Source organism: Paroedura picta, chromosome 17 (genome assembly GCF_049243985.1).
Source record: "Paroedura picta isolate Pp20150507F chromosome 17, Ppicta_v3.0, whole genome shotgun sequence".
Taxonomy (NCBI): domain Eukaryota; kingdom Metazoa; phylum Chordata; class Lepidosauria; order Squamata; family Gekkonidae; genus Paroedura; species Paroedura picta.
In genome coordinates this window covers 24,538,117-24,565,894 of record NC_135385.1, presented here as the reverse complement: position 1 = coordinate 24,565,894, position 27,778 = coordinate 24,538,117, and the positions used below count along the sequence as shown (strand labels likewise).

The 27,778-nt window shown below is 61.8% G+C and overlaps 1 protein-coding gene across 2 annotated transcripts in view; it reads right to left on the bottom strand.

Annotated features, from left to right (window-relative positions):
* Positions 1-1,248: 1,248 nt before the first annotated feature.
* The window catches only part of PRKCB (protein kinase C beta), a 43,320-nt gene continuing 16,790 nt past the window's right edge, over positions 1,249-27,778 (bottom strand). The window contains exons 4-17 of one of the 2 annotated variants that reach the window (XM_077316296.1): positions 27,043-27,154; positions 25,247-25,375; positions 21,392-21,548; positions 20,300-20,434; positions 19,837-19,933; positions 19,519-19,665; positions 17,356-17,529; positions 15,656-15,747; positions 15,438-15,500; positions 14,932-15,070; positions 11,712-11,792; positions 10,850-10,957; positions 10,425-10,565; positions 1,249-1,909 (exon numbers count right to left, since the gene is read on the bottom strand). In XM_077316296.1, coding sequence (XP_077172411.1) covers positions 1,757-1,909; positions 10,425-10,565; positions 10,850-10,957; positions 11,712-11,792; positions 14,932-15,070; positions 15,438-15,500; positions 15,656-15,747; positions 17,356-17,529; positions 19,519-19,665; positions 19,837-19,933; positions 20,300-20,434; positions 21,392-21,548; positions 25,247-25,375; positions 27,043-27,154 — 1,728 coding nt within the window. In that variant the 3' untranslated portion in view covers positions 1,249-1,756. Of the gene's footprint in view, positions 1,910-5,647; positions 5,994-10,424; positions 10,566-10,849; positions 10,958-11,711; positions 11,793-14,931; positions 15,071-15,437; positions 15,501-15,655; positions 15,748-17,355; positions 17,530-19,518; positions 19,666-19,836; positions 19,934-20,299; positions 20,435-21,391; positions 21,549-25,246; positions 25,376-27,042; positions 27,155-27,778 lie in introns of those variants that run through there. The other variant, XM_077316295.1, reaches the window with a different exon arrangement.

Below are 27,778 nucleotides of genomic sequence, written 5' to 3'. Positions count from 1 at the left end.
GGCTCCCCATTCACCTGACAGCCAGCTCCATTAGACCAGCCCACGATCCGCCCCCAGGTCCAGAACTCCATTCACTGACCTGGGGCTGCCCACGGCCCACCCTCAAGGGGCAGCAGGGTGAGGACAAAGGGGCACGTGCCCCACACCCCACCCCATTGTGGGAGTCAAGAGCGTCCCCAGTCCTGGCCGCAGAGGGGACAGCCTCCACGGGTCACGCCTCTGGGTGGCCTCTGGTCTGCAGTGACGCTCCGGCTACTGGCTCTGGGTGGGGCCCTGCATGGAGATTTGGGGACGGATCCTGGGGGAAGGTGGGGTCTGAGGAGGGGAGGGTCTTCCATGGGGTGTGAGGCCTTAGAGTTCACCCTTCACGGCAGCCATTTTCTCCAGGGGACTGACCTGGGTTGCCTGGAACTCAGCTGTCACTCCGAGGGGTCTCCAGAGGTTGGCAGCCACAAATGAAGTCTCCCCGGGGAAAGTTGAACTTCCTTGTGAAACGGTTTTGCTGTTTTCCCCCCTCCCATGATATATGCAGAATAGTATCATCTCTTGCCTTTGGAAGGGGAAGTTTGGACGAACAAACAGAACCAACCCCTCCCCCGGGAAAGAGGGGCCGTGATTTGAAATCCTTGTAGACCCCCCCCCACGCCCCCCCAAAACGCACAGCCTCTTCCCCCCAGATGAAAGTCCATTGCGTTTGGTGGCTGGGCTGCTCCAGATGGCTCCCTCTCTCCGTCAGCCATAAGGAAGCCGAAACTGTTTATTACAAATACCAGCAGGATTTTAAAAATAACATTCTGCTTTTTTTCCCCCTCCGAAGAAGGATACATATGGTTTGGTATTACTAATTGCAAAAAGACAAAAGACAAAAAAGAAAAAAAAAAGAGGTCGTCGTGGAAACGGGATTTGGGAAAGAGAGAGCTGCTGCTGGAGACGGGCTGTGTTCTCACCTTCCCTGGGGGAGGGGGGGGCACCGATCCAGGAACACCACCGCCGACTACCCCTCTGCTTTCGCAGAATCCCAGCCACTCCTCCCCAAACCTTTGTCTGAAAGAACAGAGGTCACCCGGGAGCATTGCTAAAGCAGCAGAAGGCCTCCTTGCCCATCCCTCCCAAACCGCCCCCCCCCCGAGAGGGCTTCGATTTGCAAGGACCGGACCGGACATGCCGTTTCGGAAGCCCTCTGAGCAAGGAGGCCGGTCCAGGGCCGGGTTTCGAAAGACGTAAGAAAGAGACGCCTTCACACACCACTGAGGTTGACCGGCTTTAGTTCCGATTCGGGCAGAGAAGAAGGAAAAGAGACGAGTTTCAGACAAGGGCGACAGCCGTGGCAGAAGCCGCACGGGAGAAGCGGCAGCAGCAGCACAAAGGCTCGGGGGGGACGGGGGGGGGGACCGACCATGCGGAGCATCCAGGAAAGACACACGACCACCAGCACGTCCGGTGCAGAGGAATTCAGAAATCACAAAGACGGTAGTCAACATAGTATTTTTGGAGACAACACGTGGACAGAGTTCAAAAACGCTATCGGTAGCCACCGGCTGGAAGTCCCAGGAATGCCGCCCTTTTGTGGGCCAAAGGACAAACAAACCCAACGCATCTCCGGGAGACGGGTCAGCAGGCAAGCGAGGCGGCTGGCTGTCCACCCACCCACCCACCTACCCGCCCACCGAGGAACAGGCCCCTAGAGACAAGCGGGCCCCTCTGGGCTGAGGAGGGCGGAGGAGGAACGGCGCAACCCTGAGCCGGGCCAAGCCGCCTACACGTGAATGACAAACTCAGGGTTAGTGTAGGAGAATCCCGCAAACTCGTTCTGGTCCAAGTTCATTATGAAGAGCTTGTCTGTGGGCGTCAGTTCCACGGGCTGCCGCGTGAACTCTTTATCAAAGTTGGAAGTATCGCGTCTGTCTTTCTGTTGGGCAGAAAGCACAGGATTACAAAGAGGGAAGAAGAAGAAGAAGACAGAAAGGAAGAAGAAGGGCACAAGGGGAGAGGAAGGCCAGCGCGGGGCTGCCGGAAGCACCCAGGAGCAGTCCAGAGGGCTCAGAGAGCTTCTTGAAGACGCTGGACGGGGAGAGGCTGCTAAGAGCCAGGAGGAGAGCTCGGGAGGCTACCGGTCCCCTACCCAGCTGCTCACAACCCAATCCCAGGCCCATGCTGAACAGGATCGCCATCCAGGTGTGGCCCCCATCCAGGTGTGCAGGGGACGGTGCCACTTTCCATCCCATAGAACAACACCCCCAAAAGGTTTTTAAGTCCCTGAACGAGAGCAGCCTGCAGAGTGTCCCTTGAAAGGACGTTCCCCCGAGTTGAGTGGAGAAACACCCAGAAGAGAAGCAGAGGGCTGGGCCGTCACCTGAGCACGGGGCCTGCTGGCTGCTGCTCCTTCCAGGCCGGGCCGAGCCTGCCCCCTCCGCCCCGGCCTCCCCTCCCGCCCTGGGAAACACCGGACGGCATGCCCTGGTGGCCTTGGAGGAGGCGCTTGATGAACTGCATCCTCACAGAGGGACTAGGATTCTTTCCCCGAGAGTCAAGCGCCAGGTCACCTCTGCCCAAACACAGCCTCTCTCTGGATCGGGGCCCAAGAAGAGTTCTGGCTCCTGGCACCCAGCCGGTCTCGGGAAGGAGCATGCTTTACCCCGGGCAGGCCAGGAGGCCCAAGTACTGCAAAAGTGTCATGTTAAATGTCTGCAAACACCCCAGGAGAGATGCTACCCCACGGCAGAAGGGCTGTGGGGGTCACTAAACCAGTCTCCCACCTGAGCCTGGTCCCACGAGCACAACCAGAGACCCCAAAATTCCTCGTCCTGCAAAAAGTTTCACTCAAACACTGCGCAGGAGAACCGGAAGCACCTGCCCTCCCCCAAATAAAAGACGTCCCTGCGGTCTGTTGCCTGGCAGGGTCGCCCAGAGGCAGACTCGCCCACCTTCCTGGGCCAGGACTGTTTTTGACTGCCCCCCCCCCCCCAGTGCAGCCGGTCTCAGCATCCCCTCTGCAGCAGTGTGGCCAGCTGCCTCCTGAGCCAGTCAGAGTGACTCATGTCTGGGGCGGTCGGCCGCAGGCTGCCTGATACAGAGGCACTTGGGGGTGGGGGGGGGCCGGGACTTCCGCCAACCCCTCCCACGGGAGGGGGGGGGGAAACACAAGGCTCTGCCTTCCAAGAGCCAACCAAGGCAGGGTGCTTGTTTTGCTGCTCTGAGGCTGAGCGAGGAGGGAAGAAGTGGAGCTGCCCAGCTCTGGATTCCAAGGCAAAGGCTGGCTGCGTCCGTCCGGCTGGGCAAGCCCCAGAAGGTGTCGGGAAGGAGGGGGACTCCCACCCACCTGGCAGGAACACGGCGCTCCATCCCACCAAGGAACACGCTTTGCTTTCCGGGACACCTGGCCCTTCACCTCTGGCCCAACAGGGACGGCCCATCTTCCAGGTACAGCCCCTCCTTCCCCTAATTCATGGTCCCATCAGTCCCGGGACACCCTACTCTATGGATTTCAGGGGGGTGGCTGGGAGGGACTTTGAGGTCCGAAGTGCCTGCTGGTCTTGAGGCCCTGGACCACGCTTCTGGCCTCTCCTCTGGAGCTTAGCTTAAAAAACATGGGAGACATCTGAGAGAGAGCACCATTTCGGAACTGGGATTTGAAGCTTCCCCTTGGGGTGTTTACAAAATTGGCATTGAAACCTGATGTGGCTGTCCACTTTTCCTTGTAAGAAACTTAAGATCTTGTTGATCCGGTTTAAAAGTTCAGGAAGGGGCTGGGGAAAATGCCTGCTCTTAACAATTTCCCTTCCGTCTTCCCTTTAAAAGTTCCCAGAGCCAAGGACTTCACTTGCCGAGTGCCAAAGTATCGCTAAAAAAAGAATCCATGCCCAGAACAGTCCTTCCTCCACCCTGAACCATATCAATGAGATTTTGCCAGCAGGTTTGAGTCTTGGCTTGCAACCTCTGCCCCCTTCCCCACGGGTGAGGCCTCCGTCCCCAATGGGGGCTGCTTGGCTGTTCCACTTGCAAATAAAAGGAGGTTTCCTCAATACGAGATTTCTTAATTTTTATTTTTCATAACTGTATCTGAAAAAAAAATTGGCACGTTAACACCTCAAAGCGAGTGGGAAGGTGGGAGCCCCAGAAACACGAGGCAAGGCGGGCGGGTGGGTGGGCGGGCGGGAGAGACACACGCTGGCTGGACGGATGACCCACGGGCCCCTTGGTCATCCTCAGAGAGTATTAATTGAGACAAAAATACTGTACAGCGTCAGTCAAGTTACACAAATACTGCTCAGAACTTCTCTCTTTTTTAAATATCAGCTTCGGTTTAGTAAAATACTCCACTTTTGACACACTTAAAAGCACAGTGGGACAGACAGGGTGTCATTTTGGCAACTGGACAAACACCCGTTCTCCCCCCCCTCCCAGTGGTAAGGAAGGAACGCCCCCCCCAAAAAAAAAGGTTCGATAGGAAAAGAACATGACATGGATGAGTGATACTGGGGTGACCGAGGATTCGAAAACATTTCCCAGAAAGGAGCCCTTGGAGTCACTTGCCTAGGGTGTCAAGCCCAGAGATGAAATAAGCCCCCCCCCATGTTTTCCGAACTGCCCCTTCCCTTGCAGGAGATCGCTCATAGTGTACAGTTGCCAACCTCCAGGTGGGTTGCTGGGGTTACGGCTGATCTGCAGGTAACCCTTGGAGAAAACAGCCTCTTTGGAAGCCAGACCCCCTCCAGCCCCAAATCTCCCGCCCCAAATCTCCCGCCACCAGCTGCCTGTCTCCCCGGGACCTTCCCAGCTCACCTTCCCCCCCCCCCGAGGGGTGCAGAGCCACACGGGACGTGGCCAAGCTGAAGGAAAGACTCCGAGAGGCAGAACTCCCGGGACACTTCAGACTAACACGGTCCCTCGCCCGAATCTATCCAGTAGGCAGAGGGGAACCAGCCGTGGGTGGGAAATGGCTGGAGATGGGGGGGGGGGGTTGGGAAGGGGGTAAGAGGCCGCCCAGTCCACCTCTCCACGGGGCCACTTTCTCATTTCTGCCACCTGGAAGACAGCGGCCATTCCAGGAGTTCTCCAGGCTGCAGGGGAGGCTCCTCCAAGTGTCTTGCCAGAGTCCGCAGAGGCCGTTTGAGCCTCCCTTGCTGGCAGGACCTGAGTCTTCCAAGCACATGAACGGCCCTCGCCCGCCTCTCCCACTCAGCATCGTCTACTCTGCCGGCAGCGGCTCCCCAGGGCCCATCACTTTCTCCCCAGGGGTGGAAGTGGGCACTCTGCCCCCCCTTCTGCCCAGCACTCCTCCGCCACTGGGCAGTCCTCCCCAGGCCCCGATGGCGGCAAATCTGCAGCTGCCACGGGCAGGAAGAGAGTCAGAATCTCCATCTCCCAAACTTCTCATGGCAGAGACTCCTGACCCTTCAACCAGCTGCAGCACTGGGGTGGGGGTGGGGGTGGCCAAGGGACTCCGGTCTTGGCCAAGAGAGGCCGCTCAGCCTACAAACCCTGGGTGGGTTTGCATCGACTGGCCTTTCCGAGCCGCCCTGGGCCTCCCTGCCCCTGCCCCTGCCCCTGCCCCTGCCCCTGCCCCTGCCCCTGCCCCTGCCCCTGCCCCTGCCCCTGCCCCTGCCCCTGCCCCTGCCCCTGCCCCTGCCCCTGCCCCTGCCCCTGCCCCTGCCCCCGGCTCTTGGCCAGCTCCCCCAGGCATGTTTTCAAAGGACGGTCACTCCGGCATCCCCCAGGAACAGAACTCCAAAGCAAGGCAGGCAGGCAGGCAGGCAGGCAGGCACCACAAGAGCGGCAAGGGCCCCAGGGCCCCGGGGAGGCGAGGTGGACGGAGGACGTTCTACGGCGGCTACTTAGCTCTTGACTTCAGGTTTAAAATACTCAGAGTTAACAAAGGAAAATCCTTCGAATTCTGATTGGTCAATGTTCCTGATGACTTCTTGGTCGGGTGGCGTTAAGACAGGCGGGTGGCGGGTGAAAAAGCGGTCGAAGTTTTCAGCGTTCCGTCCACACTATGAGAGGGGAAGAAAAGAACTCATGGCAGGTGGCAAAAAAGAAAGAGAGAGAGAAAGAAAGAGAGAAAGAGAAAAAGAAAGAAAGAGAGAGAGAAAGAAAGAGAGAAAGAGAGAAAGAAAGAAAGAGAGAAAGAAAGAGAGAAAGAGAGAAAGAAAGAAAGAGAGAAAGAAAGAAAGAAAGAAAAAGAAAATGCAGGTGTGGAAACAGGGGTGGGGGTGAGGGTTGCTGCTTCCCCCAGGCCGGCCACACGCAGCCCCCCCCCCCCCCACAGCACCAGGTGAAGAAAAGGAGAACAAAAGAGAAACGGTGCAAAATACTTTCTGACTCCTTTGGTGTCCAGCAGGGAGTATTTTGTCATGGAGGTGGGGGGTGGGGGTGTGTGGGTGTGGAAGGAGCTTCGGCCCCCCCCACCCACCCAGCAAGTAATTGGCACAGGATGAGATGAGGTGGAGGGCAATTACTTGCGCGCTGGCCCACCGGCATGCAAGACCCCACATGCAAGAGCAAAGGGCGGGCCTCTTCCGCAAAAGGCTGCTCTTACTTGGTGCTCCCTCCGCAGGGCCCGGCAGCTCCACACTCCCGTCACAGCGGCCTGCGGTGGGGCCGCCCCAGAGCCCCTCCGGCTCCCTGCAGTCGCCCGCCAAGGGCACCCCACGGAGAGCCCGGCTGCTTCCCAGCGACACGCCGACCCCCCTGAGCCAGCTGCTCTTAGACTTCTGCATGGCCAGAGGTCACCCTCTGCCCACCACCGCGCCGGAATTTGGAAGGTGCCCCCAGCCTCAGTTCTTGCCCCGGTCCTGCTCAGAGAGCCCTCCCTTCCACGGGGTGACTCTTGAAGCGGAGTCAGGCCCCCCCGTTCCCTCCGGGCCCCAGAGCACCCAGAGCACCTGGAAGCACCAGCAGGTGATGGCCGAGGAAGGAATCCCTGGGCAGTTTCTCAGCTGGCATCCAGCGGCCCCCGCCTGCCAGAGGGCCTGTCGTCTCCAGGGAGGGGGCTGCCTTTCGGATCAAAACAAACGGAGAGGCAGCTCTCCAGGAGAAACTGGAGAGTGAGTGTGTGTGTGTGTGGGGGGGGGGTTGTGGGTGCACAAATCTTCTCCCCTCTTAACCCAGGCCTCCGAAGGGACCCCAAACAGCTTGCAAACTGGATTTCCAGGAGAGCCTCCACTGGGCTGCATCTCCACTTGCTAAGGAAAACAGAACGGCAGCCTAGATGTATCTTCGGGGGTGGGAATCCTTCCTGACCAAGGGACCTGGGCGAGGCTGTAACTCCGCATGCAAGAGGGTCTGGAAGGGTGAAAGGCTAAGATCATTCTCTCCCTTGGGCACACCTGGCCCCACCCTCTCATCGGCTAGATGTTGGGGTCTAGGTTTTGCCTTCTGTTTCCTCTTCTATGGGACCTTCTTCTTCTTCTCTTTCTGTTTCCTCTTCTATGGGACCTTCTTCTTCTTCTCTTTCTTTCCTGGGCTTGGAGTTTCAGCAAGTTAAACTTTTTTGAAGTGAATCTGGTCACGATACATGAAACGTCCCTACCTGGACACATCCTGTAAGGCGCGTGTCTATTTTTGCAGGTAAAATTTCTTTCTCTTGTTCCCATGGGAGTCAGATCACCTTTGCAATTCATGTGAACAACATTTCCCTCTTAACCAGGAGATGTGGAGGATATTGTGGAACCAGGTCAACAGTGATTGTTTAGTCCAATAAAGCTAGCTTTGTTTGTTCTTAATGGTGGCAGACCAGTTGCTGACGATGGGAAAGGGGTGGTGAGTGCTTTTCAAAGGCCTTGAGGACCAAAGGACCCTCCACCCCACCCCACCCCACCCTCCAGACTGCATCCTCCAAGCAAAAAGAGAAGTCCCAAACCTTCCTCTCTCTCCAAATACTGCCAGCATAGAATAGAATAATGTCAGAAGAGCTTCCGTAGATCGCATCTGCCTCAGCCCCCCGTCCACACACCGTGGGGCCAACCAGATCCCTGGACGGCCCACAACAGTGGCCAATGCTTCCCCCTTCTGAGACAGACTGCCTGTAAACATGGAGGTTCCATGAGAGACCCCTCCTTGATAGACATGAGGGGGCCATGCGGGAGCTTGGGAGGGGAGGGGGGAGGCTCAGGGCACTGTTTGGACCCACATAGCCCAGTAGCACAAGGGGACCCACACCCACGGCTGTGGTCTCTGAGAGAGAGAGAGAGAGAGAGAGAGTTGGGAACCCCCTCCCCAAGTCCTGGGGCAGGGAGAGTCGCTGGTTGTGATTTCTGCATTTTCAGCCCAGGAGCTCCCCAGCTGGGAGGGGAATGGGCTGCACCAACTCAGAAGGCAAGGCCTTATCTCTGCTTGCAGAATGCAAGCCGAATTCCCTAATCCAGGCAAACCTACACAGGCACACACATACGCACGTGCACGCACACACACACACACACTCCCTCCCTCCCTCCCCCTTCTCTGCCCTCAAACTATCAGATTTGCATCAAAAAGCCAGTGCAGAAGGCGAGGGGAGAGGAGCCCTGGTGGGCCTGCTTGTCATTGGCCCCCTCCCCACGCCTGCCAGCTCCCCGCTCGGCCCCCTTGATGCCCCGCCAGGCAGATTCCTGGGGACAGGCAGGCCAGGGGCAGGGGGGAGCATGAGTGCTCTACCTCCTCCTGCCCGCTGCCCGCCCCCTCCTGCTTGGCCACGCTGGGCTGAAGCCACACGAAGAGATTTGTCTCTGCCCATCAGTGTCCCCTGCACTCCCCCCCCCCAGATGCCAGCCCTTCTCAGCCTCCCCACCCCTTCTGCACAGAACGGCAGGCCCGAGACGGCTTCTGCAGAGCAAGCAGGCTGTCATGGGACAACTGCCACCCCCCCCCCCTGGGATCCTGGCCGGCCTCCCGTTGCTCTCCAAGTCAGCCTGGGCCTCTTCCCACCGATCCGTCCCTCCTGGGGACAGTTCTCCAAGTGCTCCAGAAAGCACCCCGGGAAACTGGGTCCCCTTAATGCCCTGCCCCAGCTGCCTGGAGAAGGTGGGGCTGAGGACTCCCCCTCCAGGAAAGAGACCCTCTCGAGGGAACGTTTATGGCCGGCAAGGGAGGGGGGCCGTTGGGGCTTCTCACAGCGGCTGATATAAAAGCACCACCTCAGAAAACAGGCTTTTCATTTTGCCAAGATTGGTGTTTGCTTCCAAGAGACACAACCCTCCGACCCGCAAAGGCCCCCCGTAAACCCTCCCTCATCGATTCCAGCCACCTGCTGAGGAAGCCGCCCAAGCAAGCTCCGGCCCCAGAAGCTCCCCAGCCGGCCCCCCAACCCTTCCCGCTTGGTCCCCCCTCCCTCTCTTTCCCGCTGGAGGAAGGATGCCCCCAGCTGACTCTCCCTGGGTGGGACGCAACAGCGCGGACTCTGCCACCCGAGGCTGCCAGCCGCAGGGAGACCCTCGCCCTCAAGCCTGGAGGGGGGGGGGGGAGGCCAAGGTCTTTGCCTTCCTTCCTTCCTTCCGTCCCCCCTTGCTCAGCCTTGTCCTTTGGGGCCCCTCCTCAAGGAGACCCAGCTCACCTCCTGAGGCCAGGGAGTGGGCGGTGGATCCTGCCACACACACTCCCCCCAGGAAGGAGGGGCCCTGACTGTAGCCCTGCAGCGCCCCCCAAGCCCTCCCCCCTTGCCTGTCCACGGGCTCCCTCGGCCTCCCCTCCCGGCCAGCGATTGGTATGCAGAGACTACAGCCGAGGGGCAGCCATGCGTGGCTGCCGCTGACTTGTGCCTGCAGAAGACCAATCTGGGGAGGCCGGTGATCAATGCAGGTTTAAGCTGGGAGGGACCAGCCTGGTGCGGCAAGGGAAGGAGGCGCGGAGAAGCAGAGGGCCCGACCGGGTGGGGGCGGGGAGGCATTTCCGGCCGGCTGGAGAGGCCTGGCCCTGGCCCTGCCGGCTGCTCTTCCCGTGGCACCCCTGAAAACAGGAAAGGGGGCGAGGCACCCCCCATACACTGTGTGGGACCCCTGGAAGGCTCCTTCCACACATGGCAAACCACACCTGTGCCTCTTGGCCAAAGACCCCCGCGGGCCTGGGCCTGGGCCTGGGCCTGGGCCGGACCCTCAGGGGCTCCGTAGAGCATGTCCCTGCACCGAGAGAGGAGAAGGCGCAGCCAGGAGCCCCGTCGCCCATCGGCAGGAGGACTTTGGCGCCCAGATGCCCCCGGCGTGGCGAGGCTCACCCCCTTGCCCCAGCAGACGGGGGCACCACCCACTCGGGTGTGGGAGGGGGAGACTGGCCCACATGCATTTCCAAGGGGCCCCTCCCCTGGCAACAAAACACAACACAAGCCAGGATCCCCAGCCGGGGTCTTCTCCGGCATCAACCCAGATGCTGCTAATTGGGGGGGGGGAGGAGAGAGGGCACCCCTGAGCCTGGGGAGGGAGGGGGGGAGGGAGGGAGGGAGGGGCGGAACTCACTGCCTTGGGCTTGAAAGGCGGCTGGACCTCTTTCCGTTCCAGTTTGTCCCAGTCGATGTAGCGGAAGAAGGCGTGCTCTCGGATGTCCCGCTCCCCTTCCGGCCCACAGCCCAAGCGCTTGGCAGGGTGCTTCGTCATCAGCTGGACAGAGAGGAGGGGGGAGGGTGTCAGCGCCAGAGCCCCAGAGCCCTGCAGACCCCCCTGGAACTCCTCCGCTCCCCAGGCTTCATTGATGATTTCTGGAGGGCCAGGGTCTGGCGTTGGTCTCTCTCGTAGCAGATTATGCATCTTATACACAATTCTTGTTTTATTCTTGCAATCCGCCCCGAGCTTCTGAGAAAGGGCGGAGCAGAAATCTAATAAATCTAATAAACCAGTAAGCAATACATAAAAATAAAATTGCCCCCCCCCGGCCAGCCCCTTACCCCTTTGCAGATGGCCACGGCCTCCTTGGACATGGACTTGGGGTACGCCACGTTGTGCTCCATGATGGACTGGAAGAGCTCGTCCTCGTCCTCCCCCTCAAAAGGCGCCTACGAAATTGGGGGGCAGAAGAGAGCGGGGTGGTGGGGGTGGTCAAGCCAAGCGGCACTTGGCTACGGTGGCTGGTTTGCAAGGCACTGCAGGCACCCCAGTTCTCCCTGGGCTCTCTCACTGGCTTGGCCAGATCAAGAGAGATTCCCGTGGCTCATGGCCTTGGGGACGGGTCTCTGGCCGATGGTGGCTGCCCCAGTCTCCAGGGAGCCTCAACGGTGGGCCTTAACTCCTTCTCTTTCACCACCCTCCCGCCTGCGGGCCGACCTGCCTTGCACAGCTGTGTGGCTCAGAGCCTCAAACCACAAAACGTCTCCGAGTGGAGAGACAGGCGCGTCTTGGCACCGTCCTTGTAACCGAACGCAGCTTGGCCCACTTATTCGAGCAGCTGACGTGTTGTTTCATGAAAACAGGATCGCAGCACTTCACGGATAATAAACTGGGGATCTGCTCTGCTTTGTCGGTCGCGGGACTTCCCGGCTCGGGTTTCTTTCCCTCCTCGATGGGTTAGTCTCCCCCCCCACGCCCCACCCACCCGGGATGGCCTGGGAACGTGTTCAAGTCATCCCTCCCCCCGAAGTGCCTCTCAAGGGCCAAATTCTGTTCCTCATGCGTGCCTGAGCTGACCTCGGCCTCCTTGAAGGAGGGCCCTGCCATTCCCGGGCTTCAGCGCAGCTCGAGGGGGGGCCCCAAAGCCAAGAGCTCCCCCCCCAGCTTCCTCCCACCAGATGAAATCAATCTGCCTTCCATTACCTGCCCGGCCAGCATTTCGTACAGCAGGACCCCGAAGGCCCACCAATCCACAGACTTCCCATAGGGCTGGTAGGCAATGATCTGCAAGACACAACCCCCCCCCCCCACACACACAACACTTCAGAGCCGCACACACACACACACACACACACACGCATGTGTGCACGCTCAAGCGGCCGTCCTTGAATGCAGGAGCAGGGAGAGGTTGCAGGACCTTGGACAAGACCCCTGCAGGCCAGACTAAGAGCCAGAGGCCGGCCCTGCAGGATCAGATCCCGGAGGGCCCATCCAGCCCTCGGCAGGGCCAGCCACCGGGCACGGAGGCCTCGTTGCCTCCTGGCACTGGGATTCAGAAGCTGGCTGCCTCTGGACATGGAGGTTCCACTGCCTGGACATGGGCTGATTTCCTGACCATGGCACTGGTGAGCTCAGGCGAGAAGCTTCACCCCCCCCCCTTCCCACAAACCTGGACGGACGCTTCATCACACCCCGGCAGCAGAGCCCAGCGGTCGCTCAGAGCCGGTGCAGGAAGCGCCCTTCCTGTGGCTTAGCCTGTGGGAGCCCATGCAGACGGGCCAAGGGGCACATCCTGGCACCCCACAAAGAGCCGCAGGGCTACGGCCAGAGGCTTCGCCCAAAGGAAGGGGATTGAAGAAAGGGAAACACAGAGAAGGGACAAGCAGCTGGGCTTCCAGGAGGCGCCCCCCAGGGCCCGCCTAAGCAGATTTACGCCCAGCCCCCAAGCCCCCAGCCCCCCACAGGCACGGGAGAGGGAGAGGGGTCTCTCTGCTCCGGCCGGCCTCGCCCAAGGGAGCCTGAGGAAGGAGGTCTGCCCGGCCAGGAGGCCGCCTCCCCTCCCAGCTCGTTTGCCTCTTTCCAGCGTGCCGTTCGGCCGGCCCGCGGCATCGCCATCTGTTCCTTAATGCAAAAACATTACGCAGTTTATCCATCCTAATTACAGATTTCTATTCCGAAAAGATTCATATATTCAAACATAAATGCAAATGGCAGGGCGATTGCCGCCTGAGATACACACGGGCGCAGCCGGGCGCAGCACTCCCAGAGGGGGGAGGCCCACCCCCCAAGGCCCCGATCCCGGCTGCGCGCAGGGCGACGATCGCACTCCACCACGGCACCTTCTCTCAGACCCAGAAACCGGAGGAGAATTCGGCAGGCTTGGGAGATCTGGCCTCCCCCCCACCCCCAAGGAACGCAGCGTGGCACGGAGGAGCCTCCGGAGGTGACCTTCCAGACCCCCCCCCCCCTCACGCTGGGCAGACGTGCAAAACCCGGCCTTCTCCTCCTCAGCCGCTCCCGCTCTGCTCGGCCCCCTCTAATCATATATTTGCATTGCATTAACATATCCGGGGAGAAACACCAAAAGGCAGATGCACAGAACAGCCACCATCTTACAACAGCCTCATTCAAATATGCAAAAGTGATTAAACGGGGAGCGGGGTGTGTGTGTGTGTGTGTATGTGGTGTGTGAAGGAAAGATACTGGCGGAGCTCCCTCCTTTTCTCTGAGCACCTGCAAACCAGAGCAATCCAGAGAGGGCGGCTGCAAGGGGACCGGATCTGGCCCAGGGCCCCGGGGAGAGACACCGGGCGGGGGGGGGGGTCAAACTCTCACAGTCTCTCCTGCAGACCGTCACCCATGCCGTGGGGGCCTCGCCCGAGACAGGGGTCTGTAGCCCTCAAATGCTGAGGCAGCCCCCCCCCCACACACACACCAGGCCGGGGCCACAACCTCTTCCAAGGGAGATGCTGGCTTTGAAGCGGGATCTTCCTGACCCACGGCTGGGGTCTTGGGAGCCAGCTGGGGAGGCGGAGGGCGCTTCCCTGCCAGGTCTGCAATGAGGGGGGGCAGAGGCAGGTCAGGGCCAGGTGCAGGGGGGGAGCCTTATGCTCCTTCACTGACACTGGAGCTGTGTGGGTGGCTCAGAGCACATGTGGGGCTCCGTGTGGCAGGCGCTTACCCATGAAGGGACGAGGAATCCCTTCTCCTGTTCTTTTCAAGCGCTTTTTCAAAGCCCTGAGTTTCCCCCTTGCCCGAGGTGACTCACGATAACCTTTTGCGTTCCTTTTGCCCAGTTCGCAATCGGTGTTCCCAGTGCTTTGCAACCTCTCACTCACAAACAGCAAATTCAAAGCCAAGGGGGTGGGGGGGGGGAGAATCGGCAGCTGGGGCCGGTGTCCACTCGGTTGCCCAGGGAAGGCGGCTGCCTGTTCTGCTCTGGAGGAGCATTAATCACGCGCAGCCGACCCAGGCGCTCCCGCTGGCGGCCCTCCCGCATTAATCTTGGCAGAACGAGGGGGAAATAATGCCCATTAGGGCCAGTAATTAAATGTCTCCCTGGGAAGGAGGGGGGGGGGCAAGATGGCTCCACATTCCGGGGCTTTGCTCACAAGGCACCCAAGGGGGGGGGGGCTTGCTGGTCTGAGCGACCGCTCTGCGGAGACCCCCTCCGGGGCACAGAGAGGGGCTCCGGAGGCTTTCTGCAGCCTGGGCACCGGGGAGAGGCCGCGCCACCAGCAGCCAACCATGCAGGCCGTTCAATCTCTCCCTGCCGAGGGTTCAGAACTGGCCCCAGCCCCTTCGTGCCGTGGGCCGCCATGGGTGCCCCACTTCTCTGGCCAGGACCGGAGGGCTGCCCTGCCCAGTTCCTCTTCCCCGCCTGCCTTGCGGGCCCCACCCAGCACGGTCTGCCTCGTGGGGGCTCCCCTGGAATCACTGCAGAGGTTGTGCCCAAAACTTTACTCTCTCGCCACAACGCCAGAAGCCAAGGAAACCTGCTTGTGCTATACCAGACCTTTGATTTCCCACCACATGCAGGAAGGCGCTGGTTCAAAAACCAGTTCCTTAGCTGACTCGAGCCACGGTCTCTTTCTGTGGAGCATGGTCCCTAGAGATCTCCTCCGAGGACAGAAGGCACGCACAACTGAGACACCCGTAAAAACGAACCTGGAGTCAGCCAAGGGAACCTCCACAGGCAGAGGCAGCCAGCGTCTGAATCCCAGAGCCAGGAGCCAACCCAGGGGAGGCCTCGGCCCCCCCTCTTGTAGGACCTCCAGAGGAAGCCGAGGATCTGGCTGGGTGAAACCTCTGGGTGAAACGGGAGGTGTTGGACCAGAGGGGCCCTCCCTGGGCACTTCGGAGGGTCAAGCAGGGGGGACCTCCGTGGAGGGACCCGGGCCGTCCCTTCCCGGCAGGCGCTCACCTCGGGGGCGATGTAGTCCGGAGTGCCGCAGAAGGTCTTGGTGGTGACCCCGTCCCAGATGTTCTCTTTGCACATGCCGAAATCCGCTATCTTGATGTGTCCCTCCGAGTCCAGCATGACGTTGTCCAGCTTCAGGTCCCTGTGGGGTCCCCACAGACAGGGGGTCACGAAGGGAAGGTGGTGCAGGGGTTGGGGGGGGCAGGGGGGGCAGATTGGAATGACGCTGGCTCGGGGCCCCAGGGACACCTGCAGAGCTCCCTGGAGCAGGAAGGGGAGAGCTGAAGAGGTTGGGTGCCCATCCTTGCGGCCGCCATTTTGGATGCCTGCATACAAGACGCCATTTTGCCCCACTCTGGACCCAGCCCCAGAGCTACAGTTGTGCATCCTGGCGGGCCATTGCAAGAGGCCTGGGGCTGACCCCCCCCAACCCACCGGGGTCACCCAGGGAGCGGAGAGGCTGTGAGGGGAGGGGGTCTGGTCGGGTGTGAGAGAAGGAGCCCTCCTACCGGTAAATGATCCCTTTGCAGTGGAGGAAGAAGAGGCCAATGCCGATCTCGGCCGCGTAGAACCTGCAGGGACAGAGAAGGGAACGGGGAGGCCGACCCGTCAGGCAGTCCTGCCGGAAAGCTCTGCCTGCAAGGGGGGCTCCCTCTCGGGTGGGCTTCCCCAGTCCCCAGCCCCCGCAAGGAGTCAGCACTGGGGCGGGCAGGAGCATTCGACTCACACCGCGTGGGGCTCCTTGAATCGGCCGGCCTGTTGGATCTGGTACATGAGGTCTCCCCCGTTGACGTACTCCATCACAAAGTACAGGCGGTCCTACAGAGGAGAGACAGCGGAGGGGGGGGGCAGCCCTCGTCTCTGTCTGCCGAACAGGGGGGTCCATGCTGAAGCTGCTCCCCCCCCCGCCCTGTGCCCAGCCTTTCCCTGCAGCCCCCCCCCCTGCAGCAGGCTCTGCGGCTCCTTTGTTCTCCGCGGAGCCCCCTCCCCCACCTGCCACGCCACGTGGCCAGAGAGCCTTAATTAAGCTCCCCGCGCTCTCCCCCCCGCACTGCAGAAGAGGCCGGGTCTTTGCCAGCCGGCACAACGGAGACCGAGGAGGGTCTCTTGCAGAATAACCCCCCCTGGGGAGGGCGAGGTGAGCCCTCCGGCCCAGGCAGGGCACGGCCCCAGCTGGATGGCCAGCGCTCACCCCCCCCCACAGGACCCCTCTGGCCACCAAAGTGAATCCCTCCTCTGGGGAGGTGAGGGTGGGCTGGAGTGGCCTCCCACCCCCAAGCGAGGGCCCTTTGTCTCCGGCCCCAGATAACCCCCCCCCCAGCTCCCCGTTCCTGATTCCGCTGCCGCTAAGCTCCAGGCGGCATCCAGGCACTAATCCTGTGCCGACACACTTCAGATGTCGCCTTGCCAATTGCCTCTGCCTGCCACGCAAGAGGGAAGAAGAGGCGCTCCCCGCCCCCACCCGCCCCCACCGCCTGAAACGCAGCCAATGTGTTTTGCAAAGTCAAATTGCCGGACTGACATTTCGGCTCCCATTGTAGGCAGCCTCAAAGCGCCTGCCTGGTTTCCGCCAGCCTGAAAGGCCTCCTGCTTATCACGGCCCGGCCCGGAGCCTGCCGGGTCCCACCTGGAATTATTCCTTTCTGATGGTGGCCAAGCAGAAATCCCGGCTCTACTGGAGGGCCGGCACCAGTCACGGCCCCCCTTCGTGCTCCCTGGGGCGGGGGAGTGGGGAATGAGTGAGTGAGTGTAAGGGGGGGGGGGTCTCTGAAAGATGGGCGGCTCCCCTGGCCCTACCCTCTTGGTGTGTGTGGGGGGGGGCAGGCTGCAGAGGCCAGGACTTCTCCGTTTAGCAAAGGCGTGGCAGGAGAGAGCTTCATGCAGTCATGCCCAGAGTGGGTCCGGGGGAAGCATTCTCCCCTCTCCCAGAAGACTAGGGCTGCAGGGCATTCGTTGGAGCGACGGGCAGTAGGCTCAGGAGGGCCCAAGGAAATACAGCTTTGCATAGTGAGCAACTAAAAGGGGCCCTGTGCTGCAGAGGGTGTGCTGATGGCCACGGGAGCAGAGGTCCTTCAAAGGGAATGAGGGAGACGCACCGGGGGGGGGGGAGAGCTCTACCCGCAGCTGCTGGCCAAGCGGAATAAAGGAACGTTCATGCCCAGAGGCAGCCAACCTCAGAATCCCAGTGCCAGGAGACACCCTCAGAAGAAGGCCTCAGTGGCACCTGGCCGAAGGAAGCTGAGTTCTCATCCACACGAGGGGAGGGGAGGGGAGGGGAGGGCAACAACCCAGAATCTAAACACTTGAGAAAGCATCAGGACCCCCCCCCACACACACACCCACCCACCCACCACTGATATGGGTCCCAGGTAGGGCTGGTGAGGGGGAGACGGATGCCCTCTAGAGGGCCCGGCCGGGGGCGCTCACCATGGTCTGGAAGCAGGAGTGGAGCTGGGTGAGGAAGGGGGGCTTGCCGGCCAGGGCCAGCACCCGCTTCTCCACCATGGTACACTCCACGTCGTCGTCCTGGATGACCACGTCCTTCTTGAGTATCTTCACGGCGTAGAGCTCGTCCGTCCCCTTCCGCTCGGACAGCATCACCTGCACCCACGGGAGAGGGCCGGAGGTCATTCGCAAGGACCCCCTCCTCTAGGCAGCCTCCCGGCTCAGCTTGGCCCTGGGCAGGAGGAAGGCGCCTCTACCCCCCTCCCGCCCCCGTGTTCAGCCAGAGCCCGGCCTTCCGCTACAGCCGGCCACAGGTGTCTGGGCCACGGACAGAGGCCACGCTGCCACAGGGATGACCGCCCTCAGCTGGCATGAATCCATGCGTGGTGCAGAAATACGTCCCCTACCCTTGCCCTGTCTTCCACTATGCCCGGGGGGGGGGCTGAGGGGTCTCAGCTTAATCTCTGTCATTTGATCATTAGATGGAACGGAGCCCACAGGACAGCTTCCGGCACCCTTGCGATTGTGAGCCCCCCTAGCCGCTCCGCTGAACCCCACCCATGAGAACGGGAGGCCGAGGGCACGGCTAGGCGTGTCCTGCCTCTGCGAGAGTCTGTGTGTGCCCCCTAAGTAGAGCGGAAACTCACGCAGAGTTCTGCCTGCCGACCCTGAGGCTAGCCGAAAGGAGGCAGGGTCATACAGAGGTGCAGAAGGCAGTCTTCCCCGTGGGGCGCCCAGAAGCCTCTCCCGAATTCCCTCCCCACAAGGCACCCACAGCGACCTCTGAACCGGCCTGCAAATGAATGCTGAGCCGGGAGGACAACACTGGCGACCCCAGCAGCACTCTAGTGGCACCTAGGGGCCAGAAGCCAGCATTACAGCACATACAAAAGGGAGGGAGAAACTCCCGCAGGAGTCCACGCAGGAGAGATGAAGCAAATCTCAAAACCGAATCGACAGCCCGGCTGTGACATGCACACGCAACAAACTCATCCCAAAGGCGCAGGGAAATGTGCGTGGGGAGGGGTACAGGAAGAAAGAGAGATTCATGGAGGACGGGACCGTCAGGGGCTACTCCCCCATGCTGGCCGAGGGGAACCTCCACAGTCAGAGGCAGTCTGCCTCCGCCTCCCGAAGCCAGGAGGCAATATCAGGGGGAGGCCCTCATGCAACAAGAGTGTGTGTCTGTGTGTGTGTGTGTGTGGGGGGGTTGCATTGGTTCAGTTCCTCTGGAGAGGGGTTTGAGTCGCCACCCTCCTTCCAGAATCCGGTCGAGGGAAGAACCAGCCTCAGAAGCTGGCAGCGGGACAAAGAGACACAGGATGGAAAAAGGGGGTTTGGACAGGCACGGAAGGAATGCCGCCCCCAGGGGCTCTCTTCTAATTGTGCGGCCCATGCCCCCTGCAGCTGGGGTGTATCCATCGCCCCCCCCCAGTTGCTGCTTCTCCCCCCTCCCCCCCCCTGAGTGACTCCGTCCACCAGACGCATCTGAGGAAGACGCCAGCCACGTCCCTTGGAGCACAACACACAAAAATTAAAATCGATTCTGTGTCAAGAGACAAGTGGTCCCGGGAGAGCAATGGGCGAGAGCCACAGTAAACAATACTCTGTCATCCTCGTCCCCCGCGTGGGCGATCGGCTGCCCCCAGGCCCCCCCCTCGGCCTTCCCAAGCCTTCCCAGGAGGCTGCTGAACAGAGAGGAAGAGGAGCCAAGGAAGGGAGAAGCAAAGAGGCCGGCGGTACGCACCGGGAGGGGCCGAAAGCCACACTGCAGTCTGGCAGTCGAGGCAGAGCCCAGGGGCCGGGCGGAGGGTGTCCTCCAGCCCTGGCACTCCCAACTAGGGAGCCCCCATCTCCGCCCAGAAAACGAAGTCTGCCTGCCTCCCAAAGACCCAGCCGAGACACCCCGTTCCCTTCGCAGGCAGAGCACAGACCCCACCCCCCCTCCCCAGCCGCCTTCCCCAGGAGGGAAGAGTCTCCACCCATCAGGCACCAGCAAGGACTTCTGCCCAGCCCCCACGGCCCGAGACCCCCTGGGCAAGGCCTCCCCTGGCTGGGAGGCAGCCTGCTGCTCAGGAAGGGCACCACCCACAGCGCTGAGCCATTCCCGCGCCCCCTCCCCGCCCCCCCCCCCCGTCTCCGCACCTTCCCAAAGCTGCCTTTGCCCAGGACCATCAGGAAGTTGAAGTCGGAGAGCTTCATGCGGTCCCTGGTGCCGTTGTTGTCGAACTTGGCCAGGGCGTTGAGCGTCTTCTCCTCCGCCGCCTTGAACCCTGGGCCGATCTTGGCTCTCTATGGCCGCGGGAAGGAAGCCCAGCGGCCGGCCGCGGAGGGAGAAGGAGGCCCGGTGAGTGGTCTGAACAGAGCGAGGGGGGCCGGCCTGCCCCTCGAGCACACGGAGCATGGCCCCACTCTCTGGGGCTGGGCCTCCCCCCCCCCCCGCCAAAGGAGCTGGCTGCTCACCTCAAACTTCTGCCTGAGCTCCTCATTGCCTTCTTCCCCTTCGGGGGGGACGGGGACGTTGAAGTATTCTCCTTCCTCCTGGCTCAGCAACTTGAACCTAGGTGGAGGAGAGTAGGTGTCTGGGGGGGGGGGGAGAGACTTCGAGCCCTTGGACTCTGAATAGCCCCCCCCCCAGACTAGGCCTCCCCAGCAACAGCCGTCCTGAAGGCCCCCCAGAATACCCTTGCAGGCCGTTCAGGAACCGCAAGGCCAGTGTCACCCTGAAACGTGGCAGAGGGGAGAAAGACGGGTCCGTTCCAGGTAAAGGGCAGGGGGACCCCAGCCTCGGGCCCAGAGAGAGCAGGCCACGATCCACGGGGGGCCCAGGGGGAAGGAGCAGAGGGGGGGAATTACGTGGGGGGCCACACACTGGGCTGACCAGGGCAGCCGCGGAGCTCTTTTCGTGTCCCCGGATGGGCCTTACCAGCCATCCACCCCGGCTTTCTGCAGCTCTGAGATGCCGAAGGAGAGGGAGCCCATGAAATCGTTCCTGCTGGTCAGGTCCCAGTCCCAGATCTCCACCGACAACCGCCGGTCCTTGTCGGACTCCTTCAGCTGGCTGGAGAGAGCGGAGGGGGTGGGGGGTGGGGGGTGGGGGGTGGGGGGCAGAGATCAGGAGGCATTTTATTTTGTGTTTGCAAACGCTCCTCCGCGAGCTTCCGATCAATACATGACTACAAAATGAAGCCACCGTCTCCACCGGCAGAGTGCCCGGCGAAGGCTTAATTTCCTGACAGCCTCCCTTTCGTGATGGGCTGGGGGGGGGGAGGGAGGGAGAGACACATTGAAATGCGAGGCTTTGATCAAGGCAAGCACGGAAAATGCGGCAGGCAGGGAGGGAGGGAGGGAGGGTGCGCTGCGGCAGGAAGGAAGGAAGGAAGGAAGGATGGGAGGAAGGGAGGGAGGGAAGGAAGGAAGGAAGGAAGGAAGGGAGGGAGGGAGGGAGGGAAAGAAGGAAGGAAGGGAGGGACGGAGGGAGGGAGGGAGGGAGGGAGGGAGGGAGGAAGGAAGGAAGGAAGGAAGGAAGGAAGGAAGGAAGGAAGGAAGGAAGGAAGGAAGGAAGGAAGGAAGGAAGGAAGGAAGGAAGGAAGGAAGGAAGGAAGGAAGGAAGGGCAAGAGGGACCCATTTGCTGCTCCATGAATTCTGCTTGGTGCTTCTGCCCATGGAAGAACAAGGCTGTCCCAGGGGCATGACTTCGCCGGGGGAGGGCAGAGGGCTCACAGGGGGAGGGTGCTCTGGAAAGTGCAGAGGGGAGGGAGAGCGCCGCCCCCACCCAGTCAGGAGCCCCGAGGGCCAGCAGGAGGGGAGGGGGGGAGCAGTGACCCTCCGCAGGCGGCCCAGAGGGATCCTTCTCTCCTGGCCAGGGGGAGCCCACCGGTGCATCCCGCCCGATCCACCTGACGCAGGAGGGCAGAAGCGGCCTCAGACCCCCCCCCCCACGAAGGCCGGAGGGCAGGGGGGGCATTGCCTGGGCCCCCCAGGCCCCTCCGAGAGGAAGGCCTCCGCGACACTCACAACTTGAAGGTCTCGTTCCACTCGGGGTTCAGGGAGCATTTGATGGTTTTCGTCTTCTGTTTGCTTTCGCTCTTCGGGTCGGGGATGAGCTTGAGCTTCACGTAGGGGTCGGACAGGCCGTTGGGGTCCATGGGAACAAGGTTTCTTGCATCTCGCACTGGCAGGAAAGAGGCAAAAGGTCAGCCGGAGGGAGACCCCCGACCCCTCACCTTCCTGCCCGTTGCGGGTGGCAGATGCCAGAGAAACAGGCCGGGCCCCGGGCAAGGAGAGGAGAGCCCCCCGTGGCCCCCAGAGACAGAGAGGCCCGCTCTGAAGGATTGCACAAGTTGCTACCAGACTCCTGGCACCTTTATGGGCACTGGAAACCACCCACACCCGAAACATCGCTAACTATCAAGAGCTTAGTTGCTGAGTCTGTTTGCTGCCCCCCACCCCCCCACCCCCCACCCTGCAGGCTTCCACCCTTTCCTGGAATTGAGCCCCTCATATTTCCCCCCAATGGGATGAATTGATCCTGCGGCTCATGGGCAGCGGGGAGGGGGCTCGGCCAGGCCTCCCCCCCACCACACCTCTCCCTCCCTCCTTCCCTCCCTCTCTCCTCCTCCCCAGCCATGCAATGGCGAGGGAGCCAGCCAGCCGGCAGAACGAAGATTAGCACCTCCACTCATTAAAGCACCTAATTAATATGCTGCAGGAGAATAAATTTGCACATATTTTTCTTCAGAACGGAAAGCGCCCCGCACTCACGGCAGACCCTTCCTGGCCGTCGCACATCAGGGACGGCCCCGCTGGCTTGTGGGCCTAACTGCCGCATAATCGGTTCCAGTTTGGGCCGGCACCTCCCTTTGCTCGCTCCTTCCGCTTGCGGGGATCGGGCCCGCCCAGCAGGAGCAGCTCCCTTCCGGGACGCCAAGGACAGGTTCCCCTAGAGCGGCCCCCGGAACGCCGGCCGTGGCCAGGCTGCGAGGGAAGCCCCCTGGACAGAGCTGCTCCGGCCCCTGGGCTCCTGCCCCCAACCCTCTCCTGAGCCCCCAGCCTTCTCCAGGGGGCTGCCGGGGCTGGATGGGACCTGGGCCAGCCAGCCCTGAGGAGATGCAGGGATGTCGGCCGTGGAAACTGGTGTGTGTGTGTGTGTGTGTGTGTGTGTGTAGTGGGCAAGGAGCAGCCTGGGATCAGCCTCCTCTGCCCTCCACAGCCTGCAAGGCCTGCCTGCATTGCCAAAGCAGAGAGCCGGGGGTAAGGTTGCCATTCTCCAGGTGGGGCCTGGAGATCTCCTGGCATTACGTCAGCCCCCTCAGGGACAGAGATCGGACCCCGCTGAAGGGCACGGCCACTCCCCCCCCCCCGCTCCTCCAGCTCTCCTGGAATCCCCCATCTTGGCCAGGGCCTGGGGCTTCTCCTTCCCTGCCCAGAGAGGGGCCGGTCCCAGCCACAGGCGCTGTCCAGGGTCCTGACTCTGCTCAGGCCTTGCCTGTTCGGCTCCTCCTTTGAGTCTCCGCCAGCACCAGCCGGCAAACGTTTCAACCCCTGGGACGGACACACAAACACACCCACACACCCACACAGCCCACTGCCCGACGCTTCCACACAGCTCCTTCCAGGGCGCCCTGGTTGGGCGGAGAGTCTCCCGGCGTCCGAATCCGCCACACGTAAAGCTGCGTCCTTGCCTGACCTTCAGCCAGCAGGGAAGCTGCCCGCACGGAAGAGGCAGCCTGCAGACACCGCAGCACCGGGCCTGCGAGGAGCCTGCCCGCACCCCACCCCACCCCACTGCAGCCGGACCCAGCCCTGCCTCAACGCGGGCGGCCGAGCCCTGACATCTAGCGGAGGGGGCCGTCGCTGCACACACGCCTCCCCCCCCCCGCCAGACACCAGACGCCGCTCAAGGTCACTTCGCCAGCTGCTGACGGGCCCTGGGTGGGCGTCAAGGACGGCCGGGTCTGCAGTCGGGTGGGCAGAGGAAGGCCCACGAGAGACCCCCTCCTCCTCCTCCTCCTCCTCCTCCTCCTCCTCCCCCTCCTCCCCCTCCCCTCTTCGCAGAGCCTGGGTGGTCCTTGGTCAGATCGGGGCTGCCAGATCGGGGCTGCTGGATTAAGGGCCGGGGACTGGAGCTGAGGCCTAACAGGGGGCCTGGAAGTGAAAACCGGAGGGTCCGGCAGGGGGGGAGGACGTGGGGTCTAGCCCCCTGCTTCTTGCATCCCTGCCTCGCGGCTTCTTTGGGGGCCCGTCCTCTTGGAGACTGGGGTTTGGGGCTGCAGGGGCTTCTAGCTTCCTCCCCGCCCCATTGAGTTGTCTGCCGGGTGCCTGAGAATGGCTCCGTCCGTTTTCATGCTTGGGCAGCCCCCCAGGTGGATCTCAGGAGTCCTGCCGTGCGGAGCTTCTTGAAGGGGGGTCCGGTTTGGCAGAGGAGGTGCTCACGCCCTGCTTTCCTCCAAGCGGCTTGCAACCGACTTCCCTTCCTCTCCCCACACCAGGCACCTTGTGAGGCAGGTGGGGCTGAGAGAGTCCAGGGAGGAGACCCGTGGCTGCCCCGAGGGCACCCCGGGGGCTTCTGGAGGGGGGGACACTCTTCCCCAGCACACACACACTCTGCCATCTCTGCCCTGCTTCATGGGTCGTGGGGATTCTCCTCCTGCTGCCCTTCAGCCCCTTCTGGTGGTTCCGGACCACCACCTCCCTGACGCCCTGCAACAGACCGTCCCGTTGTGTGGAGCGTGACAGGTGCCCTGCGCATCACCCGCTCCGAGCCCCAAGTGGGGGGGGCAGGGCGGACTACCAGTCACAGGTGCCAGGAGTAAAATGTTAGGAGAGACTTCTCACAAAGAGAGGGCTGCAAATTAAGTCCATCGGTCCATCAAGTGCCTAAATGGCGCCCATAAGAAATGATGGGGAAGGATCAGAAATCTGCAGGAAGGAAGCTGCCCGGCCCCAGGGGCTCTTTCGTCACACAGCAGAGGAAGAGACGTCAAGCTAAAGGGACGGCCAGGGACCCCCTTCCGCTCTCTCTGAGCCGGTTCCCCACGGCCCGGTGGGCACGACGGCATGCTGTTCTGCGATTAGGATACGCACAATACGGGAAGGAAGCTTTGTGGGATTCCCCCTCCCAGCTATTTTGCCCGCGGTTTCTGTATTGTTCCAGGTGCAAGAAGAGCACTGCTGGGTCAGAGCAGGGAGGGCCCCTCTGGACAGGCCTCCTGTCTCACACGGTTGTTCCGGAGGGCCAAACAGAGGACCTGGAGGCTGAGAACTTCAGTCCCCTCTCTTCGGGCCCCTTGGCCAGGAGGCATGCATGGCTCCCTCCTCCACCCATCACCCAATCTATTTATCTGCCTGCCTGCCTGATTTCCTGTTGTGCAAATCTATCAAAAAACATTCTCCGTGCTTCACCGCAACTTCCTTTCTGCTTTCTTAAAACGGATGAGTTTCAAAAACCGCAGTGTGCCCCGCATCTCCAAGCCTGCCTTTCCCCTGGAGCCACAGCAGACGCTCGTCTCCTTGCCCGGCCTGCCCCCCGTGACCTCCTCAGGGAGCAAAACGCAACCGGCCTGCACAGCACCATGAGCCATCGCCCTCGGCATCCCTGGGGGGGGGGGGGCTGCAAGAGCCGGGAAGGGGAGGCGAGCGGGCTGCTCCCGGGGCACGGAGAGCTCTCTCCCAGCAGGGCTGCCCCACCGAAGCACAGCGCAGAGCCCTTGTGGGTGCCCAGGGGGAAGAACGGGCAGCTTTCCCTGCTGAGTTCCAAAGATGCCCCCTCCCGGTTTCCGGGCCCGCTGGAGCCCTCCCCCTCTCATGCCCCCGCTGCCCTTCCCCCTGGGGGAGCACCGGAGCCCCCCCTCCCCAGAGCCCCTCCCTCACCTACAACGGTGAGGACTTCGCTCTCAATGTCTGCCTTGATGTGGATCCGCCCTCGGCGTTCGGTGTGGTCCGTCCCGCACAGGCTGGGCACGTTCGTCACGCAGCGTTTGTGGACATTCATCATGCAGGCTGCGGAGGGGCACAAAGGCAGAGGGTCAGCCCGGATCCCAGCCACGGGCCCCCACGGGTCCCTCCCTCCCCCCCTCCCTCCCCCCCACAAGGCCAAATTCCCCGGGTGGGGGGGGGCAGGAGGAGCCAGCGGGCACCGAGAGATTTGGAAAGTCCGAGCGTCGCCTGCCTCTCCCCTCGCCCTGGCTTGCCCGTCACCTCGACTGGGGCGGGACTGGTGTCGTAAGCGTTCTGCTAGCCCTCCGGTTGAGAGGGTGGTGTGGGGCAGGAGGACTGCAACTCCCCTGCCAAGGGGGCCCTCGGGGGGCTGGTGGTGTCCCCGTGCCTCAGCACAGCCAGGCCTAGGGCTTAGCTTTCTTCCCCAGAGAACGGCCACTTGCCCTGGGCCTGCTGCTCTTGTGCAATGTCGAGCCGGAAAGTTCCCTTGCTGTTTCGGAAGGCGGATGGGGGCTCAGATCCTCCCAACCAAAGGGCAAGAACTCAGCGTAGCCCTTTGAGCTTCCCGGAGAACTGAGGCTCCATTTCTCCGAGAGCCAACAGATTTCTCCTTTTGGAGGCCTGCAGTGCCTGTGAAATAACCACCGCTTCGGATCTTTCTTTAATTCTCACCCATGTAGGCCCCATAGTTTATTACTTGGGGGAGGAAGGATTTGTTTGGGAGAAAATGTGTTTGGAAGCAAACTAAATTGATTAAAGTGTGTGTTTGTGTGTGTTTGTGTGTGTGTGTGTGTGTGGGGGGGAGATTGCCGCATCCAAGGCCTGGCTCACACCTCAGTGCTCATCTACGAACTCTTCCTCCCTCTGTTTCTGCAAGGCAAGAGCTGGCTGCAATGAACCAGCACGGCGTTGGGGGTGCTGGGGAGGGCCTCTCTGGGAGGGGGCACCGTCTTCACCCCACACCGAGGCAGGAGGAGGCCCGACTGCAAACGTCAGAGCGGAAATGCAGCGCGAGAAGATCTGCCATTTTCAGAGTGGCCACAAGGTGGCAGCCAAAGACTGCCTGTGAGTTGCTCTGCCCGGCCAGACAGAAAATCCAGGGAGGAGGAGGAGGAGAAAAGAGCCAGCCTTCAGCAGCGCCTGGAAGCCCAACCAATCTTCCATGTGCCTCAGGTGCTCCTGGGCCATGGCTCTCTCCTGCCGCAGGGTGGGGAAGGCCCCGTCTCCAGATGCAGGGAATCCCCCACCCTGCCTAGGAACCGCTCGATTCGCACTCAGGAGGAGTCTAGAGGCCTGTAAAATTTCCAGGACACCCAAACTCCCTTTGCCAGAGTTGGGGACGGGGACCCAGGTGCCTGGGGTCAGAGGGGGCTCAGTTGGGTGACGTTTAGGGGCAGCACAGTCCCGATCCGAGTTGCAGCTGACCAAGGGGGCTCAGCCGCTCGCTCGAAGGACCTCCTGGAGGCAAGCAGAACTCTTCTGCTGCAAGAGGGGCAGCTGTGGGAGTGTCTCCGTGTGGCCGGGGAGAGCCAGGGCCCAGGAGCACCCCGGTCAGAAACACCACCTGCGGCCGGGGAGGGGCTCCTGGACGCCGGCCCTGTGCAGCTGCTCTTCTCCGGCAGAGTTCTGGCTCAGAAGCGGACGGTGTCCGGACCCCTCATCCTCCCACCGCCCAGCCCGAGCGGCGGCCCCCCCTCACCCCCCTCCCCGGCTAGGCCTGGTGAACTTACTGTCGCATTTCATGCCTTGGTGGATGAGGCCGTACAACAAGGAGCCGCAGTGGTCGCAGAACGTGGGGCTGGAGTAGGTGTGGATTTTAAACTTGTGTTTGCTCCGGGGATCCTGGAGGAGAAAAGGAAAAACCACGTGGGAGGGGGGTAAAGGTGGGTGTTGAGGCACAACCCCTCCAACTCAGCCCCCCCCCCCCGGTTTCCCCTGAAAGCCTGCAAGACAGAGAGCAGATCGTCCCCCTCCGGGGGGGGGCTGGCTCCTGGGGGTCAGGACTGCTGGGGGGCAGCCAGCCAGCCAGGCCACGCTTTTTAGAAAGCAAAATGCCCCCAGGGCCTTCCAGGAGAAAGACCGGAACGAGGGGATGGGGGAGGAGCACAGCAGAGGAAGAAGAAGGGGGGGCATGCCAAAGGCCCCAGCTGTGGGGTTGGGGATGGATGGGAGACCCCAAAGAAGTCCCAGACTGGAGGGATCCTAGAAGGCCGGGAAGGAGTCTATGCCAGGGGCTCTCCTAACTGTGCCTCAGTTCCCCCTGCTCCAGCTCCAGCTCTCGGGCCGGGGAGTCAGGGAAGTTAATTGCACCCAAAGGCAAGGCGGTGCCCTCCAGCCCCCAGCCCCCAACCCCTTCCCCAGGCCTGCCTCTTCCCGGCTCCCGCTTGCCGCCAGGCTCTCCTTTGATGGCAGCGGGGCTGGCAGCTGCGCAAGGAGCAGCCCACAAAGAGGGGGGCACAGCGCAAT